Genomic DNA, 16,967 nt, shown 5'->3' with positions numbered 1-16,967 from the left:
CAGCAGGGGGAGGGCGCATATGTCGGCACACCTCGGTGCATGCGTGGTGCGTGTGCATGGCATGTGTGCAGCCTCACCCATATGAGCAGCTGCGTGATGACCACGTTGCCCTTGCGGCAGGCCAGGTGCAGCGCGGTGCGGCCGTCTCCTTCCCCGCAGGTCTCGTTGACCTCGTCGCGGGTGCCGTGTGCCAGCAGCAGCACCACGGTGCGCAGGTCCTCCTCCGCCGCCGCCCGCAACAGCTGCTGCCCCAGCGGCACGTCGGTGCCGCCCATGGGCGCCAGGAACAGCCTCTGCTCATACTTGGCCCGGATCCAGCGCTCCCTCTCCTCCCTGAAACACAGATGCACCGCTCCGTCACTCTCACAACCGGTTCTGCGTTTGCTTTCGTTGGTTGAATAGGTAGAGTGGCGACATCACCGTAACGGGTGTAATCACTAACACATTAATGTCAGGATAATAAAGGATGAAGAGAAAGAAACCCCGCAGAAGAAATATTAGCAAAATATAACATATACAAAATATTTAACTCGCATATATACACACATATAAAGTCTTTACATTGAAAAGAGAAACTGGATAGAGAGATGTTGAGTAAGAGGAAGAGAGAGAGAGAGAGAGAGAGAGAGAGAGAGAGAGAGCTGGGGAGGGAGGGAGAAAGATGGGAAAATGGGAGAGAGGGATGGGGATAGGGAGAGAAAGAGAGATGGGGAGGCAGAGACAGAGGGAGAGGAAGGTAAGGCTAATTTCCTCTGCAGTGTTTTATGAATGGAAGATATTTACGCCGGGCTTGCCTTCAGCCGGGCCCAGCGCAGGTCAGTCCCCGGCCGCCAGAGCAGCCACATTACTGAGCGTGTGCGGGTTATGCAGCTCGAGCACGGCTCCTGTTTACAGCACTCACCCTGATCCCGTGTTGTGATAGCGCTAATCCGCTTCTAATCCCCACAGTGTAAACACCACCATTCACTGCCGATCGGGATTAGTTTTGCCTCACTTCCTGCTACAAGTGGAATGACCCTGGACTGACCGGAGGCTCGTGTTTCTGTGGGGGATTATGGGGGATATTGAGCTGTTCCCTGAAACGCGAGAGGAGATACACAGAGTACAGGAGGAACATTCCACAACGTCTCTTTACACCTCAGAGTTCAACACTTAAGTGTCCGTTCGGTATCTTTTTATACATCTAAACAGGGCTTGAAGTTCCCAGTTTGTGCTTCTGATCATGCGACATCCCCTCAACCACATTAGAGACGATTCTCCCTCTGAATTACACTCGGAAGAGCTGCTGAGGACAAGACAGAGCGTTGTAGCCTTGCAGCTCGATTGAGATACATTTCACCTTCTTTGAGAGTTAAACAATGACATTAATCACTCGCCACCACCGATTCAAAGTAGCATTTTGATCTCGCTGCCAATTTACCGTAACTTCCTGTGTCGGTTTTCTGTGTTTCGCGTTGTTTTCTTGACCACAAAACACATGTATTTATTACAAAAGACACAGGATAGGTGAGATGCAAGTCATATTCCACTCCAGAGAAATGATTTATTCTCCATATATATCAGAAGTAGCTTATTTGTGAACGTATCTTAGGCCCCCTTCAACCACAGACCTGGAGAGACCGTTTTCCATAGCGCCACAGCAGAGCACAACCCACAGAAGACCAGAAGACGGCCGCGGCAGCAGCCCAGCCGAGGTAATTATAAATTAGTTGTGTACAGTATTTAATGCCAGCGCGGGGTGGAGATCTCACTTTATCACAGAGGCAGACACATAAAAATAGCCGATCGATGGCCCGGGGATCGATAACACGGTGACATCCTTCTTAATCAAAGCCGTGGCTGACTGTCTCAAACACGCCGCAACAGTGACAAAGATTTCCTGTCCCCCACGCAGAGACACGCGGGCCGGTACCAAGCACATGCATGCACAGACGCACACGCGCACACGGGGACCACAAGGCTCAAGTACAGACTGGGGTTCCCACACATCAACCGGCCAACAGCGATTATATGTGTCATTGTTGTAAGGGGAAGTGATGACATCACAGCTGCAGCAGCTGTCAGTCACTCTGCTCCGCTCAACCGTTCGGTCGCGTTGTCAAAGGAAATAAATCCAGGAAGTGGACCGGTCCCTCCTCTGAGCTTGTGAGGTTTATTCTTTACACAGGTATTTCTAGAGATAAGAGTTTATTGAAGTGTTTACTCCTTAAAGGTAAACATGGATTTTATTAGGTCTTTCAAGAGGTCTCCTGTTTTCTGTATTGAATGCCTTGAAGCCCAATTTCCATTTGTGTCTCGGGTGCGTGTGTCCCTGCTGATCTGGAAAAGCTCCTCTGGTTTGATGTGGTCGATGCCTTTCATGATTTTGAAGACTTGGATCAAGTCCCCACGTAGTCTCCTCTGTTCCAGGGTGAAAAGGTTCAGGTCCTCAGTCTCTCAGTAGGACTTTCCCTTCAGACCTGGAATAAGTCTGGTTGCTCTCCTCTGAACTGCCTCTAGAGCAGCGATATCTTTCTTGAAGTGTGGAGCCCAGAACTGCACACAGTATCCAGATGAGCTCTAACTAGTGCATTGTACAGTCTGAACATCACTGCCCTTGTTCTCAATTCTACACTTTTGACAATATACCCTAGCATTGTGTTTGCCTTTTTTATTGCTTCCCCACATTGTTTGGATGGAGAAAGTGAGGAGTCCACGTAGACTCCTAGGTCTTTCTCATTCCTCACAGTCAGTATCACAGGCCCTGGTTTCAAGTGAGAAAGCTGTCTTTCTGAACACAGCAGTGCATTGTGGGACCTGGAGCGACATCAACCCAGAGCCTGTGTGTTTGTGGAGAAGTGCGGGGCAGAGCGATCCCCATGAAAGACCTGCGGACAGAACTGAGCTGGGTCTGGGAGTCCAAGTCGACTGGGGGCTGCGCTGCCGGCCGCAGAGAGAGGGAGTGAGGAAACTAATGGTGCAGTACAGGGGGCAACAAGAATACCTGCCCGCCTCGGGTGGGTTGGGGGGGTTCTCTAGTCTGCTATGACTTCCCCTCGGACAGAGAGAGTGAGAGCGGCTATCTGGGACCAGGGGCAATATCGAGCTAGCAGCAAGGAATGCACCGGGCTCTTCTTCCTGCCCTCCCGCAGAAAGTGGGGAGGCCGGGCGGCAGGGGCACGGCCGAGGGGACAGGAACAATGCGGCCGGGCAGGGTGTGGAGGAGTGGGAGTTGGGGGGGGGGTGGGGCTCGGCAGGGGCTGCCCTTTCTCCGCCGCAGAGGAAATGCTCAGCAGTCCACTGCCCTCTGGCACGCATGCCTTCCCCCCCGGCCCTGGTTGCTATGGGGTGACGGCAGGCAAGAGCTCTGTCTGCAAACAAGGGCCAGGCAGGCTAGACACACACACACACACACACACTCTCACAGACACAGACATTTCTCACACACACGCACTCTCTCTCACACACAAACAGACACACACACACACACTCTCTCACAGACACAGTCATACACACACACACACACACACACACTCTCTCTCACACACACAGACACACACTCTCTCTCACACACACAGACAAACAGACACACTCACACAGACACACACACACACACACTCTCTCACACACAAACAGACACACACACACTCACACACACAGTTGGTGGGGGAAGGAAAAGTGCACACCGATATTCTCTGGGTTAATTACTACTGCATGCTGTAAATCTGCAGACCTGTGGCAAAGTGAGAGAGAGAGAGAGAGAGAGAGAGAGGGGGGGACACCAATCTCGGCCTGACACACTGGGAACAGACCATAAATAACCTCCCAAGACGTGTGATCAATAATGCGAGTGTGCTCTGCGTGCCGGGCAGTGTTTTACGACCCCATGCGACTGGAGAGAGTGCGAAGGGTGCAAAATAAATAAAATCCAGCTATTGAGCTTATTATGATGATTATCCACAAAACGGCGGGCGAATCCGTGGTGTCAAGCGCTAATGTTTCAGGGGAATGTGTTCGCCTTCCTCAATCAATACGATTACAGCTCTCCCTCTGAGCGCGGAGACCAGCAGCAAAGCATCGCCGTCGAAAAGCTTGTCAGAGACGATGACAACTTCCTTCAGCTGTTTACTGAAACGCCAGGCCAACAAACGCCCGTGATTTAATGGCCGAGTTAAAAGGATTTTTAAAATCAACACTGAAGGCTCCTGCTTCCCCGAGGGGCGCTGGAGAGGGGGTTGTTCGTCTCTAATGATGGAAAGATGATGTTCGATTTTGCCAGTTTCTCTCGATTCTCAACATTACACAACTCTGTTTAAGAAGAACAATCGAGAGGAGCCCATTCGCCCCATCGTGCTTGTTTGGTGTCCATTAATAACTAAGTGATCAAGGATCCTATCCAGTCTGTTTTTGAATGTTCCCAAATTGTCTCTTCAGCCACATCGCTGGGGAGTTTGTTCAGATTAGAAATATACAGCGCCTGCATTGTATATAAACAGCTGATCACCTACACGTGTGCCGTCCAGACACACAGATGCTGCCGAGACCTAGCATTCCTTTCATTATCATCATCATTTTTATTAATATCATCTCACACATGTTGAGGTTACTTCCACACACGGAGAAATTCCAGGAAATCATAACAAATAAGGACGAAGAAAACTAACAGATACAGTAGAGGAGAAGGAGGGAGCGCGGGCCCGCGGTGGCCAGGGCTGCGTGCCGCTGCCGAGCCACACCTGGAAACAGCTGGAGGCAGACGCTGGAATTACCGTCCACACCTCAGCGCTGATGGCACCTCGATTAGATCCCAGGCTTTCGGGGGGCGAGGGAACAGTTTTGAGATTCAACCAAGGCGTCTGGAAATCAGAGGGGATTCATTAACGAGATATGGGCCAATGAGGTCACTGGCACAGCAACGTGTGTGTGTGTGTGTGTGGGGGGGGGAGGGGTTTGGAAGAAGCAGCAGCAGCAGCAGCAGCAGCAGAATTAGGAGAGAATCATCTTCCATCATTCATAATGATTACCTTGAGAAGAACGATGAATAATGAAGACAATAATTAAATGAACAGGGGGGGGTGAGTGTCAGCCGAGGCATGTTCTCAGGCACATTTGGGATTAATTTAAAAGTCTGTAATCTGTTAGCAATAAGAAGTAACATGCAACCACTATTTTCTAATTTGCGTCTTGGAGTGCAGAGCGTCGGAAAGCACAGAGTGGTAATTGGAATAATTACCCGGGACCCGAGACCGAGCGCTGGGGACGTAGGGTGCCGCGGGCGGTGCCGGGGAGTGCTGGCGAGAGGGGGTACCTGCCCGTCTGCAGCACGGCGCTCCCTCTGCGGTGCCGTGTGTTCGTCTCACTTTTCACTTCGGATTAGGAGCGCGCGCCGCAAACAGAGATTATGAGGATAATTAAGCGGCCGGTGCGTCTCCAGATCGGCATTGACAGTTTAAGGCACACAGCACCTCCAGCCATATATCTTTTTTTTTGTTTATGTTAAAGGAAGGAGAGAGAGAGAGTCGGGTTTCTGGACAAGTCTGTAATTAAACGTTAATCTAACGGAATTGTCTGAGATTATTATTATTATTAAGGGGGGGATGTAATCGACCATCTCACAGCAGCGGAGGGACGCCTCTACAGTGCTGTGAGATGGTGGTGAGTTTCGGTTCTTCCGGGCTTGTGTTCCGACCCACGACACAATCATTGTACGTAACAAAATTGTGTTTTTGTTCTCAAGTGGGCGATACCATTTAAAAATAAACAACTCTGTCAATCCAACACGTACACCAGTATTACGTGGTTAGATTTCACTGGCTGGGGCATCGGCACCGGGGACCGAAGAGCCGGGTTTTGGTGCGGTCCGGTCGGGGCGCGGGAAAGAACCTGAGTGGGAGAGATGGCTGTATTAGTCTCTGCTGCCCTCGCATTAATCCGGCCGTTATCCCACAACGCGGACAAAAAAAGCCCCCGGCGCCATGCACCCCCATCGCCATGAGGAGCGGAATGTGGCCGAGTGTCAATCACCTCTCCGTCAGCACGGGCCAGTCTCCCCACTTCCTGGAACGACTTATTGGATTTCCTCGTGTGCTGCCCCCCCGTCTTGTTGCAGGGGAGGTGTGGGGGCCCGTGTTTGTGTGTCTCTGTGTCATCCCTGGCTGGGCTCTTTGTGCTCAGTGTTTACTCACAGGATCAGCTTCCTGCCGCCCCCCCCTGACCCGGTCCAGGAGCCTGCCGTCTGTTTACCAAACTTTTTCAGCTCTGCTCATTGCCCCGCGACCGGGCACCCCACCAGCTGCTTCTGTCTCAGAGGTGGGGGAGGGGGCGTTAGTCGGGGAGGCGGATCACTTGACGCCCCCCCCCCACCCCACAGGAAGCAAAATAAATAATCCCAGAGTCACAGGACTTCCTCTTGTTTGACCAAGTGAGCGATCGCTCCCACTGTTCGGACACCGACCCCGAAGTCGCTCCTGCGCCACGGTTTCCTACCCCTCGATCCGAGCAGCTCCCCCCCTCTACCCTCTACCCCCTAAAGCACCCTCAGTGGTCAGTGTGACGCACTGACAGCGCCATCACATGACCAATAGCCACCAGGCCAGATCCCGTGTTCGCTGAGCCCCCCACCCTGATCCTACAAGACGCCACTCTTCTACTCCTCAAATACCTTTCGCTTTATTCCACCTGCTCCTTCTTCTTCTTTTATTCTTAATTATAGCGATAATTTAGCTCATTAACGGCACTTACGACTTTGCAGGTAATGAGGTCTGACAGGCTAAGTCTGTCATCCAGAGACCTCATCATCGCCGGGGCTCGGAGAGCCAGGCTTCAGCTGGGCCGTGACACCTGGGTCTGAGGCGAGCCGCGCGGCCAAGACGAGGGGACGCAAAGACCAAAAACAGTTTGATATATTTTGAACTGCAGGACTTTATTTATCAGGCGTTCTCGGCACGAGGCGACACAGCGCACATGGACACACTTGGCCGAACGTGCCGGTAGTGCGGTTTACCAGCCGCCTGCATTTCTCAGCTCTGTCCCTGAAAGTGAGAGAAGGCCGCTCTCCGGATCCCAGCGGAGATTTTCATTTTCTTTTTCTTCCCCCTTTTGCCTTTTTTAACAAAAGTCTGAAATCAATTACACTTTCCGAGTTGGTCGTTAGCTGCCCTTGGACGGACACAGATAATTAAGCTTGTCGTTTTATTATCTGCAGATTCATTTCGAACTCCGGCGCAGGCCAGAGACGCGCCGAAATTGCCCTGCCGGAGTAAATGGGCGAAGCTGATTTGAAGTTTCATCATCTGGATCGGGACGCTCCAGTAACGCCATGTGAATAGGGGGCAAGGCCCGACCGAGGAGAGAGCTGGGAGAGAGAGAGAGAGAGAGAGGGAGGGAGGGAGATGGAGAGCAGCAGAAAGGTAGAGAGGGAGAGAGAGAAACCCAAGGCATGGTGCTAATGTGTGAAGATCCAGTGAGGGATAACTCAGTCTGCAGTTAAAGACCATCCACTACTTTTCTCCACTGACAGCCCAGGCTGTGATCCAGGCCGGGGGGGGGCCGACCTGGGGCCACTCAGTGACAGTCAGCCAACTAATGCAACAGCACTTAGTGGTGACAGTGAAGTATCAGACTACTGAGTTATGTTTTTAATTGTTTAGCTAAATTATGTATTATACCCATGAACCAAGGTTTGTGACCTGATATCAAGGTGTGCAAAACTGCAATGTGGCGCAGTTAGACGCAGTGAGACGCAGTGAGACGCAGTGAGACGCAGTGAGACCCAGTGAGGCGCAGTGTGAAATCTGTGGGACGATTAAAACCGCAAAAACCAATCCACACAATTCCCTGCGAGTATTTGTCAAACAACTGCGTCATCAACACTCTTGATTAGGAAAAAAGAACTGCCCCCCCTCTGGAAAAAATAAAAACCATAAAGGATGAAAGTACTGTGACCCCCATGTGATCGTCTCTGGCACCAGTGGGAATCACTTCAGCCGGGTGTGAGATTGTGAGCCGATGCCGGGACCCTCACAGGCAGCTGCCTGCCGGCGCTGTACGCTGAGGCGGGGGAGGAAGCAGGGAGGCTAATGAATCCACTCTCACACACATAACGGATGTGCAGCGACTTAAGAAGTGGTGACAGTATCTAATGTCTCGCCAGGCAGCTGAGCATGACAGGCCAAATGCAGTCAGCTGTCTCCGAGTCCCGGGCCGCGTGCAGCTGCACGTCTTCAGACGCCCATATCTGCGCTGTCGCCCTGCATCGCACGGCCTGTCAGAGGGACGGGATCCAAGTGCAGGGACAGCAGGGCATGCAACGCAACATCTGGAGAAAGCGCTCTCTCTCTCTCTGCATTTTATTTATTTGAGGTAACAGCCCGTTTGTGTTTTTTTCCCCTTCTCTTTTGTCCGATTTGATTTCTCTCCCGGAGTTGGAGAACACGCCTATTGGAGCTGACACTGGGTATCTTAAAATCATCTCTTCCCAGGGGTGTTGACGTCTAAATGGTAAGAAAGCTTCCCGTTCCATCAGTGTTAATTATGTAAAATTCTCACAGGAAGTAAAAGGAGAAACACTGGAGGCGTTTCAGAGGAAAAGCCATCGCCTCTCTCCCTCGCTCGCTCGCTCTCTCTCTCTCGTTTCAGGCTGAGGAGGGCAGGCCTGACGTCCGGTTTTGCCCGGTCATCGGTCTTCCAGAGTTTTTATTTACCTTCTCATCCTGTACGGGTCGATACGATGCATTTCAGATGCATTTAGTGTTAACATTCCCAAGAAACAATAATTTTCTTGGGAATGTTAACACTACATGAATCTGAAATGCATTGTGACAGAGAGGACCAAGGGCCACCCGGTGCCAAACAAACAACAAAGCAGCAGCATTGTCTTGTTCTGTATATTGTGTAGTGCATCAGAGAAGGGGGATAAATATACAATCAAAACTAAATAAAAACAAGTCCAGTCCGTGTCTAAACCGGGGGGGAAGTTTGCTGGATGACGCACTTCAGTCATAGGAGAAAGATCATTTTAGGCAGCTGAAAAAAACCCAGAGGAGTTACAAGTGGAAGTCACTCAGAAAGGCCGAGACAACATTTCCCGGAAGTCAATGAGTCAGAACACTGGATCATAATCTTTGATCGCTCTTGTCCTGTTGCGAGTCACGGGGACGTGTCTCGGTCCCAGGGACATTGTGAGGGATCTAGCACGGTTCTGACAGAAACCACCACCCTTACAGCGATGACTATGATAAAGGCGCTATAATAAAATAAACAAACACTCACACTCCCCCTCTCAAAGAAACAACGTGGGCACTGACATTTTCCCTTCTGCTCTTGAACGAGAACGGAGGGATAGTTATTTAAATATCTCAAGAGCACTATTCTTTCAATTCTTTCAGACTCTGGAATCCATTGCTACAGTCTTGTATCTTCACAGCCTCCGCAGAAAATGCCGCAAACACCACTTTATTCCCTTCTTAGCGTGACCTGTAAAGAGCTGTAGAAATCAGACTCCAGGTCCCTACATGGACCACTGCTGATGTGCAAAGAATACCTGTTTTGCAGTGAAAGCTCAGCGGCAGATCTGTGAAACAAACCAAACAAACACGGGACGTCACCTGACACGGCACAGGGACGGCGCTGCAGTCCACGAGGGAGTCCGCGCTTTAGTTTTAATAAAATAAGTTGAGAAGGTGATTGTGAAGTTTTTGCAGAGATGTATATATATAATTAATGGGCAGCAGGGGGCTGGGGGTGGGACAGAGACGGAGACGGCTGACTGAGCTGAAATCAATAGATATTAATAAAAGGCTCAGCTGTTACCAGTGGGCAATGTTTCTAACTCGTGTTTACGAACACTGAACCAATTCAGTCCAAACACATTAAAATGAGAGGGAGGGAGGGAGGGAGAGAGAGAGAGAGGGAGAGGAAACATAATGACTGATTGCAGAAATCAGGGAGGGCACCAATTATGAGCCGTCCCGGCACTTCCGTGATCTGCAAAGCGCTGCCATTAATTTTGTTTTTGCAAATTCTGACCAATAAGCCGAGAACAGAGATGCGTCCCCCACCCTTTCACTTTTTTTTTTTATCATTAAATTGGCAATAATGTCAGCTGGAGAAGAGATAATAGGATGGGCTGAACATTAATAAGGTCTTTGGTTTCCGTTTTGTCCACATTAGCATACCTCTTCATAAACACACAGGAGCGCCGCGTTATTGTCCTCCTGCAGCCCCTTTAATGTCAATAGCAAATTGGAAAGCTTGTTAGCCTCGTTGGGACATGATTACGGCCAATACTACGCAGTCATGTAAAAAAATAATATCTATTAGGCTAATTTAATCAAGGAATCCTTTTACAGATGAATTAGAATGTAGAATCCAATTATTTTAAAGCTCCGCGCGGCCCGGCCTGTCAGAGCTGCGCGTTTCAGCTATTTAAAATGCGGCGGATGGGTTCCTTCATATCAATGACGGGGGAGATAATAGCGCCAGAATGACAAGTACAATCAGCCAGTTACATTGATCAAACAGACCTCACCCGAGCCCTTGTAATCTACAGCTTCCCTCGGTGACGGATCACTGCCGCGGATCGGCAGAGGCTCGCTGATTAGCTGGCCTTTATCACTCCTGGCAGTTGTGGGCTGTTCAGCGGCAGACTGACACACCGACTGACCTCGACACACTGACTGACTCTCTGACTGACTCGCAGACGCACCGAAGCACCAAGCAGCCATCCCAACGACCCGCCCAGATCGCGACACTCTCCCGTGTTCAGGAGGGCCCGTGTCAGACCGTGACGAGGCCATCCGCAGAGTGTTCAGTTAGTCTTGAAACTGTTTCACCGCCGTAGAAGCCCCCACCGGATTAACCACCGAACAGGAGCCGTGATCGCTCAAATGCCAAATGTTCGCAGGGCTGCCTCCACACCCCCATTAGGACAAAACAAAGACAGGTGAACAGATAAACAACTGAACCGAGCTAATTGGTTGCAGCGCTGTGACACCAAAGCACCGCAGGAGCTCCATTGCCGGGGCGTGAGGGGGGGGCGGCACACGGCCGCACACAGCAGTGTCCGTAATTGAATTCTATCATTAGGCTGCACAAACACACACAGAAAAAGAGACAGGGCGAGAAAAACCCAGAGAATGATTTGCCTCCCAAAAAAGGCTGGGCTCGTCAATAGAGGGCAGAGGTCAAGGGGGTAAAGATTCCTCGCTGTCCTGCGTCGCCAACACCACGGACAAGGCCTGGCTGAGCTCCCCAGGGATGCCTCCAATCACACACACACACACACACACACACACACAGGCCCTGCCACTAGGCCGACCAGATAAACCAAATCAAAAGCTATCGGCCTTCTGTCGGCAGACAAACAGCAGCACAATAAAAACCCAACACCCCCCACCCCAAATAAAACACACACACACCGCAGACATCCACACACCGCGGCAACATGTGCCTAATTAATGACCCAGTGGTCTCAGCTGTGAGCACCAAGCCGGGGGTGATTAATTAAATTAGCCAGCAGAGGAAATTAGAGAGGAAAAAGCCAAAGTTTGATTGCTCCGTAATTAACTATGATGCAAATAATATCTGCGCTTCCAACTTGCAGCACGGTGGATCAGGGGGCAATTAAGACCCGGCGCAGGGCAGGGCCCGGGAATGGCACGGTGCCGGAGAGGGTCCACCGAGGGTCGGGGATTGTGAACCGGCCCCCGCACCACACAACACGGCAACTACAGCTTCTCGTACTGTGGGGGTGGTTGATCAAAATATGCACAATTGCCGACAAAATAGGTATGGAAAGATACACAACGGAGCAAAGCTTTTTCTGAATAACAAAACCAAGCCATAACAACACAACTGGCACCAGAACCGACATGGGGGACCCAACGAAGAACTGGACCATGTGGGGCAAGAAAATGAATTTGAAGAACAAAGGCTACAAAAGACAGACAAAATTAATTTGTATGCGTTTTGTTTTGTGTGTGTTTTGTCCCAGCTGTTTCTGTGTGCGTTAGTGTGTGAGTGTGTGTGTCCATAAACCTCTGACACACGAATCCACCCTGTCCGCAGTGCGATAAACGCAGTCCGGAAAGGCTTAGCTGTGACACGGCACGTTAATTACACCAGGAAGTCGTTTCATCTCCTGACTTCCCAGCCTCTGTCCAGCCGGCCCCAATTGGCCCCCAGGGTCCAATAGCTTCCCCCACCGCGGAGAGCAGCACCTGCACCCGGGCCTCAGATTAAAAGCTCGTCCAGTTTTTAATCTGCTCCCAACCGCCCCGATTTAAAGACACGAGGACCACCTCTCCGCCCCCCCTCCCTGCCCTGGCAGCGCTCATTACCGCCGCGCTTGGATAAACACACGCATGTCCACGCTTTGCACACGGTTCCGCGGGGAATTCGATATCTCAGCTGTCTAATGAAGGTGAGGCCGGCGAGGATGAAGGCAGGGCTTCGAAAGCTATGGATTTTCTTCCCCTCCACCAAGTCTCCCTTTTCCTTTTATTCTTTTAAATTTTTCAAGCGCGGTTGATTTCCGGCTAATGGAGGTATGAATAAATAAATAAAATACACAAAACCTTTATAGACACACATTTTCCTATAGGTATGAACGCGGGCTAGAATTTATTTTTGTTTCAATCAATACTGATCCACAGGACAGACACTGCTGCGTGTGAGTGGGGATACCGACACTGCACTGGGTGGTGGGACCGTACGGTGAGTGAGGTGAGTTTGGGGGTCCCATCCCCCAGTGCAATGTCGGCATCCCCACTCACACGCAACATTACCACTGATATTCAGGTTAGACAGGCAGCGACACTGATACACACAGAGTAACAACGCCGGAGGAACACGCATTAGCACGGATTAAAAAAAAACAAAAAAAAACAGAACAAATTATCACGCAGTTTAAGCTGGCACCGAGTGGCGTTCCCCCACGTCCTGCGGCCCCCCGGCGGCGGACCCTCGCAGCGCCGCGCCAGACAGTCACACTCTCAGACGAGATGTGAAATCCGAAATGGAAAACATCAACAGAGTGCGTCTCCGGTGAGGACTGGGGCATGGCCGCCAACCAGCGCGCCAGTCACTATAACTCACCGTGAGTCGCAATTAGTGCCACTGTCACTCCGGTGCGCTCATGCCAATTAATTTGGCCTGTCAAAGAGAGAGAGAGGGTGGGGGGGCGAGTGTTGGTGTCAATGGCAGCCACATGACGACGAACACAATGAGAACAAGTCGGAGCGCCAGGCAGAGCCGAGCTCGACAGGATCTGGCGGCACAGATGCCCCCGGCACAGCTCCGGTGGGTGCAGCCTACATCCGTTCGAAGCTAAAAGCTAAATTGACGCACAAAAGGTATAACAATGTCTATTCACGGTAGACACCTCCTCGTGGTAAAACGCATCGTTTACGGCTCAACTGAGCACCAAAGCCGGTGGACACAACGAGGGTCGTTAAATAATAATACATTAACTAATTACCATGTAGCCACATCATGTGCTGCACTTGTAAGGAAGTACTTTGGTGTTAATGCCATGATTGTTGGTCATGAACAATGCGGTCGCACAAAAGTCTCACAATCAGACACGCAGACTGGTTTTGCAACTGATACAGTGTACAGTGACTTCTCTCCATCGCAATGTAGCCGAGATACAAAGGAGGAACGGTGAACAAGGCTGAATATACAGGGATGTATAACAGGTGAGGATATATTTGTGTACGTATGAATGAAGCGAGAGAGAGAGAGAGAGAGAGATAGATTAGTCGCAGTTTAAGTGTGATGTCAAAGGACACATTTCTCACAAGCTAATTCTCCTCTCCCTCAAAACATCCAGACCAGAGGAAAGAGAGAGAACAGAAGAGAGGAGAGGAGAGGAAAAAACAGGGAATTCATTCCCGTCTGTCACCCCCCCTGCGCTCCACACACGTCCCCTACCCAACTCCCTCACCCCCACCAAACAGATCTTAATTGAAAGGCGAGAGTAGCCCAGACCTTGACAAGGGGAGGTCAACGTAATTGCTGCCGGCCATATTTAACATTAAGATAATCAGGCCATTAATTACCCTTTGGATCATTAAATCAGCCACTTGCAAAATGAAATTTCTGCCTCTATTACTCACTTGAGAGACCACGAGGGTGGGTTTTAATTTATCAGCCAGGAGCCCAGGACGAAATGCTAGGCCCTTTCTGCCATTTCTTTTTTTTTCCTCCTATCTTTTTCCCCCCCCTTGTCTCTGTCTGTCTGTCTCTCTCTCTCTCTCTCATTTTGTTTTTGGCCACAGGAGAGAGTGCAATCTGTACACCCAGCGCTGATCAGAGCCCGGACCGCTACAGAGGAAACGGGGAAACAAAGACGACGAGCAACAAAAGAATCGCACGCGGTCCTGTGAAACCGAGCACCGGCCTTCCTCCGTCTGCCAACGCAACCGCGGCATCTGTGACCGACAACTACAGGCACTGCAGCCGGTAACACAACCACACGTGACACGACGGCGTCAGTCTTTGTACGTGTTTTTGTTTGTTGTTGTTTTTGTGTGTGAGAAATATCTTCGTCTTCTTTCTAGTTTTCCCCAGTAACACAACATAACCCAACAGTCACTGATTTTTTGATTAAAGCAAAAAAACTAAATTGGGAAGAGGTGGCGGGGGTGCTTGGCTTGTCCCGGACTGGACCGACACGCCAGGAGAGGAGCGAGCAGCACTTAATAAGGAAATTATCCTTGATGATCAGGGCTAATTTGGACACTGACAGCGGCTTGTTACGAGCGCCGCTGCTGAGAGGAGCGTCTAATTAATTCAATAGCTTGTTAATGAGGGAAAGGACATGTGGGGAGCAGATGCCACCCAAACGCAGCTGGGAGAGGGTCAACATCTCAAACCCACCCCCTCAAAACACACTCTCTCTCACACACACATACTTTGTAAATGCACAGAACCCCCACCCAAAAACACATACACACTCTCTCCTGCAAATTTCTAATATCTGCAGGTCGGGAGGATATATCAGGGCACATCTGACCGCTTCATAACTGAACCATCCGTCTCCTCAAACAAAATAAATGCTTTTGAACCACAACAACAACAACAAAAATATAGCAAAGACACTAATTATTTTAGGTCCAAAGACAATGAACAGGTTGGAGATACAATCCAGTATATTTATCCCATTCAAGACACAACCTGAACCAGACAACAAAACTGCTGTAAAAAGCCAACTGAACAAAAAGACGGACGGACCAATCAGAGCAGACTGAAGACACCCAGACTACAGCAATAAATGGCAAGCGCGCCGACACCAAAACAAATTGTGTCACAGATGAAGCAGACGCCGGATTACACAACATCGCTCGACTCCATCTTTCAATCGGCTCCGAGGATGACCTCCGCCGCTCCGTGCCACCCCCCGCCAGCGAGCGCCCGTCGGCCGGGAGAGCCGAGCGCCGGGGAAGGTGAGAGCGGGCCCCATCGACGCCACCTCTGCATAAGTGCTATTGATAGTAATTAGTGAAATCAGTGGAAAGTTCTGGCAGGAGGCCGGGGTTAATTGAGATAATATTGACCCCACTGTAATCTGCGCTCTGACACTAAATGAGCTGCATGCCTCCGAAAAAGGGAGGGAGAGAGAGAGAGGGAGGGGAGAAAAAAAAACAATGAATGTAACACCGAAGAGACGGTGAGTAAAAAATTGAGGCCAAACACAATCCATAGTGGAGAGATTTTTTTCGGTGGGAGTAATTAAAAGGTGGTTCTCGTGACTAATGATCCCGGAGAGGAGCGGGAAGTCGATATCCCTGCACCGCTCTCAGCTCTAATCTGTAACGATCACCAGCCGTGGCCTGGCGGTGCCGCCCGAGCAGGCGATAATTACAGCCCCCTACTTGACGCGGCTGCCGGTGACGGCTGCTTGAGCCGGGGGGGGGCGGTGCAGGAGCACCCGGTTTCAACCCTAAACGTCACCCCCGATGCCCTACTGCCTGACGGGACTTTTACTCCCAAAAAGCCGGCTGGGTGGCTGTGCAGGAGCCGGACTCTCAGGGAGGCACACAACAGTTATAATAATAAAAAGGCGCTATATTCCATTAAAACAATTAGGTAATTGAAGAGAAACCAAGACGACGTTCCCCGTTCTCTGAGGGACCGTGTGGGGGGGGCAGGATGTCCCGGAGGGGCCGTACCTGGTGGAGTCGGGGGCTGGCTTCATGCGGCCCTGCGCACCGCCCTCCCACACGCTGTTGGCCAGGTCGTTGCCGATGGACGACAGCACCTTGATGAGCTCCAGCGGCCACTCGTCCAGGTCCAGCGAGCGCACACGGGACAGGTGGGTGCCCAGGTTCCGGTGGATGCCAGAGCACTCGATGCAGATCAGGGCCCCCAGGTTCAGGCTGGCCCAGTCCGGGTCTGCGGGGGGGGTGGGGGGACAGGGTCAGCGAGAGTCTGGAGGCATTGTGTGTGTGTGTGTGTGTGCATGCGTGTGTGTGAGAGAGATAATCCAGTGTGTGTGTGTGTGTGTGTGTGTGTGTGTGTGTGTGTGTGTGTGTGTGCGCATGCGTGTGTGTGCATGCGTGTGTGTGAGAGAGATAATCCAGTGTGTGTGTGTGAGTGCGTGTGTGTGTGTGTGTGTGTGTGTGTGTGTGTGTGTGTGTGTGTGTGTGCGCATGCGTGTGTGTGCATGCGTGTGTGTGAGAGAGATAATCCAGTGTGTGTGTGTGAGTGCGTGTGTGTGTGTGTGTGTGTGTGTGTGTGTGTGTGTGCGCATGCGTGTGTGTGCATGCGTGTGTGTGAGAGAGATAATCCAGTGTGTGTGTGTGTGTGACAGTGCCATACTCACTCTGGGCCTCACAGTCCACGCAGTGTGAATTCCCGCGCAGGTTCCTGATGGACTGCAGGGCGATGGCCTCTGTCTGGCTGGTGAGGCGAGACTGTGCAGACAGACAGACACGGGTCACACGGTCAGCCTGCTCTGAAACACCCCCCCCGACAACCTGCCCCAC

General features: G+C 51.1%; 1 protein-coding gene across 3 annotated transcripts in view; it reads right to left on the bottom strand.

Annotated features, from left to right (window-relative positions):
* The window catches only part of agap1 (ArfGAP with GTPase domain, ankyrin repeat and PH domain 1), a 158,748-nt gene that overhangs the window by 5,675 nt on the left and 136,106 nt on the right, over nucleotides 1–16,967 (bottom strand). For all 3 annotated transcript variants that reach the window (XM_066688570.1, XM_066688568.1, XM_066688569.1), the window contains 3 exons: nucleotides 16,805–16,895; nucleotides 16,152–16,374; nucleotides 78–333 (listed from right to left, as the gene is read on the bottom strand). In XM_066688570.1, the coding sequence (XP_066544667.1) occupies nucleotides 78–333; nucleotides 16,152–16,374; nucleotides 16,805–16,895 (570 nt within the window). The remainder of the gene's footprint in view (nucleotides 1–77; nucleotides 334–16,151; nucleotides 16,375–16,804; nucleotides 16,896–16,967) is intronic.

Source organism: Amia ocellicauda, chromosome 16 (assembly GCF_036373705.1).
Source record: "Amia ocellicauda isolate fAmiCal2 chromosome 16, fAmiCal2.hap1, whole genome shotgun sequence".
NCBI lineage: Eukaryota > Metazoa > Chordata > Actinopteri > Amiiformes > Amiidae > Amia > Amia ocellicauda.
This window is presented reverse-complemented; position numbering and strand designations above follow the sequence as displayed.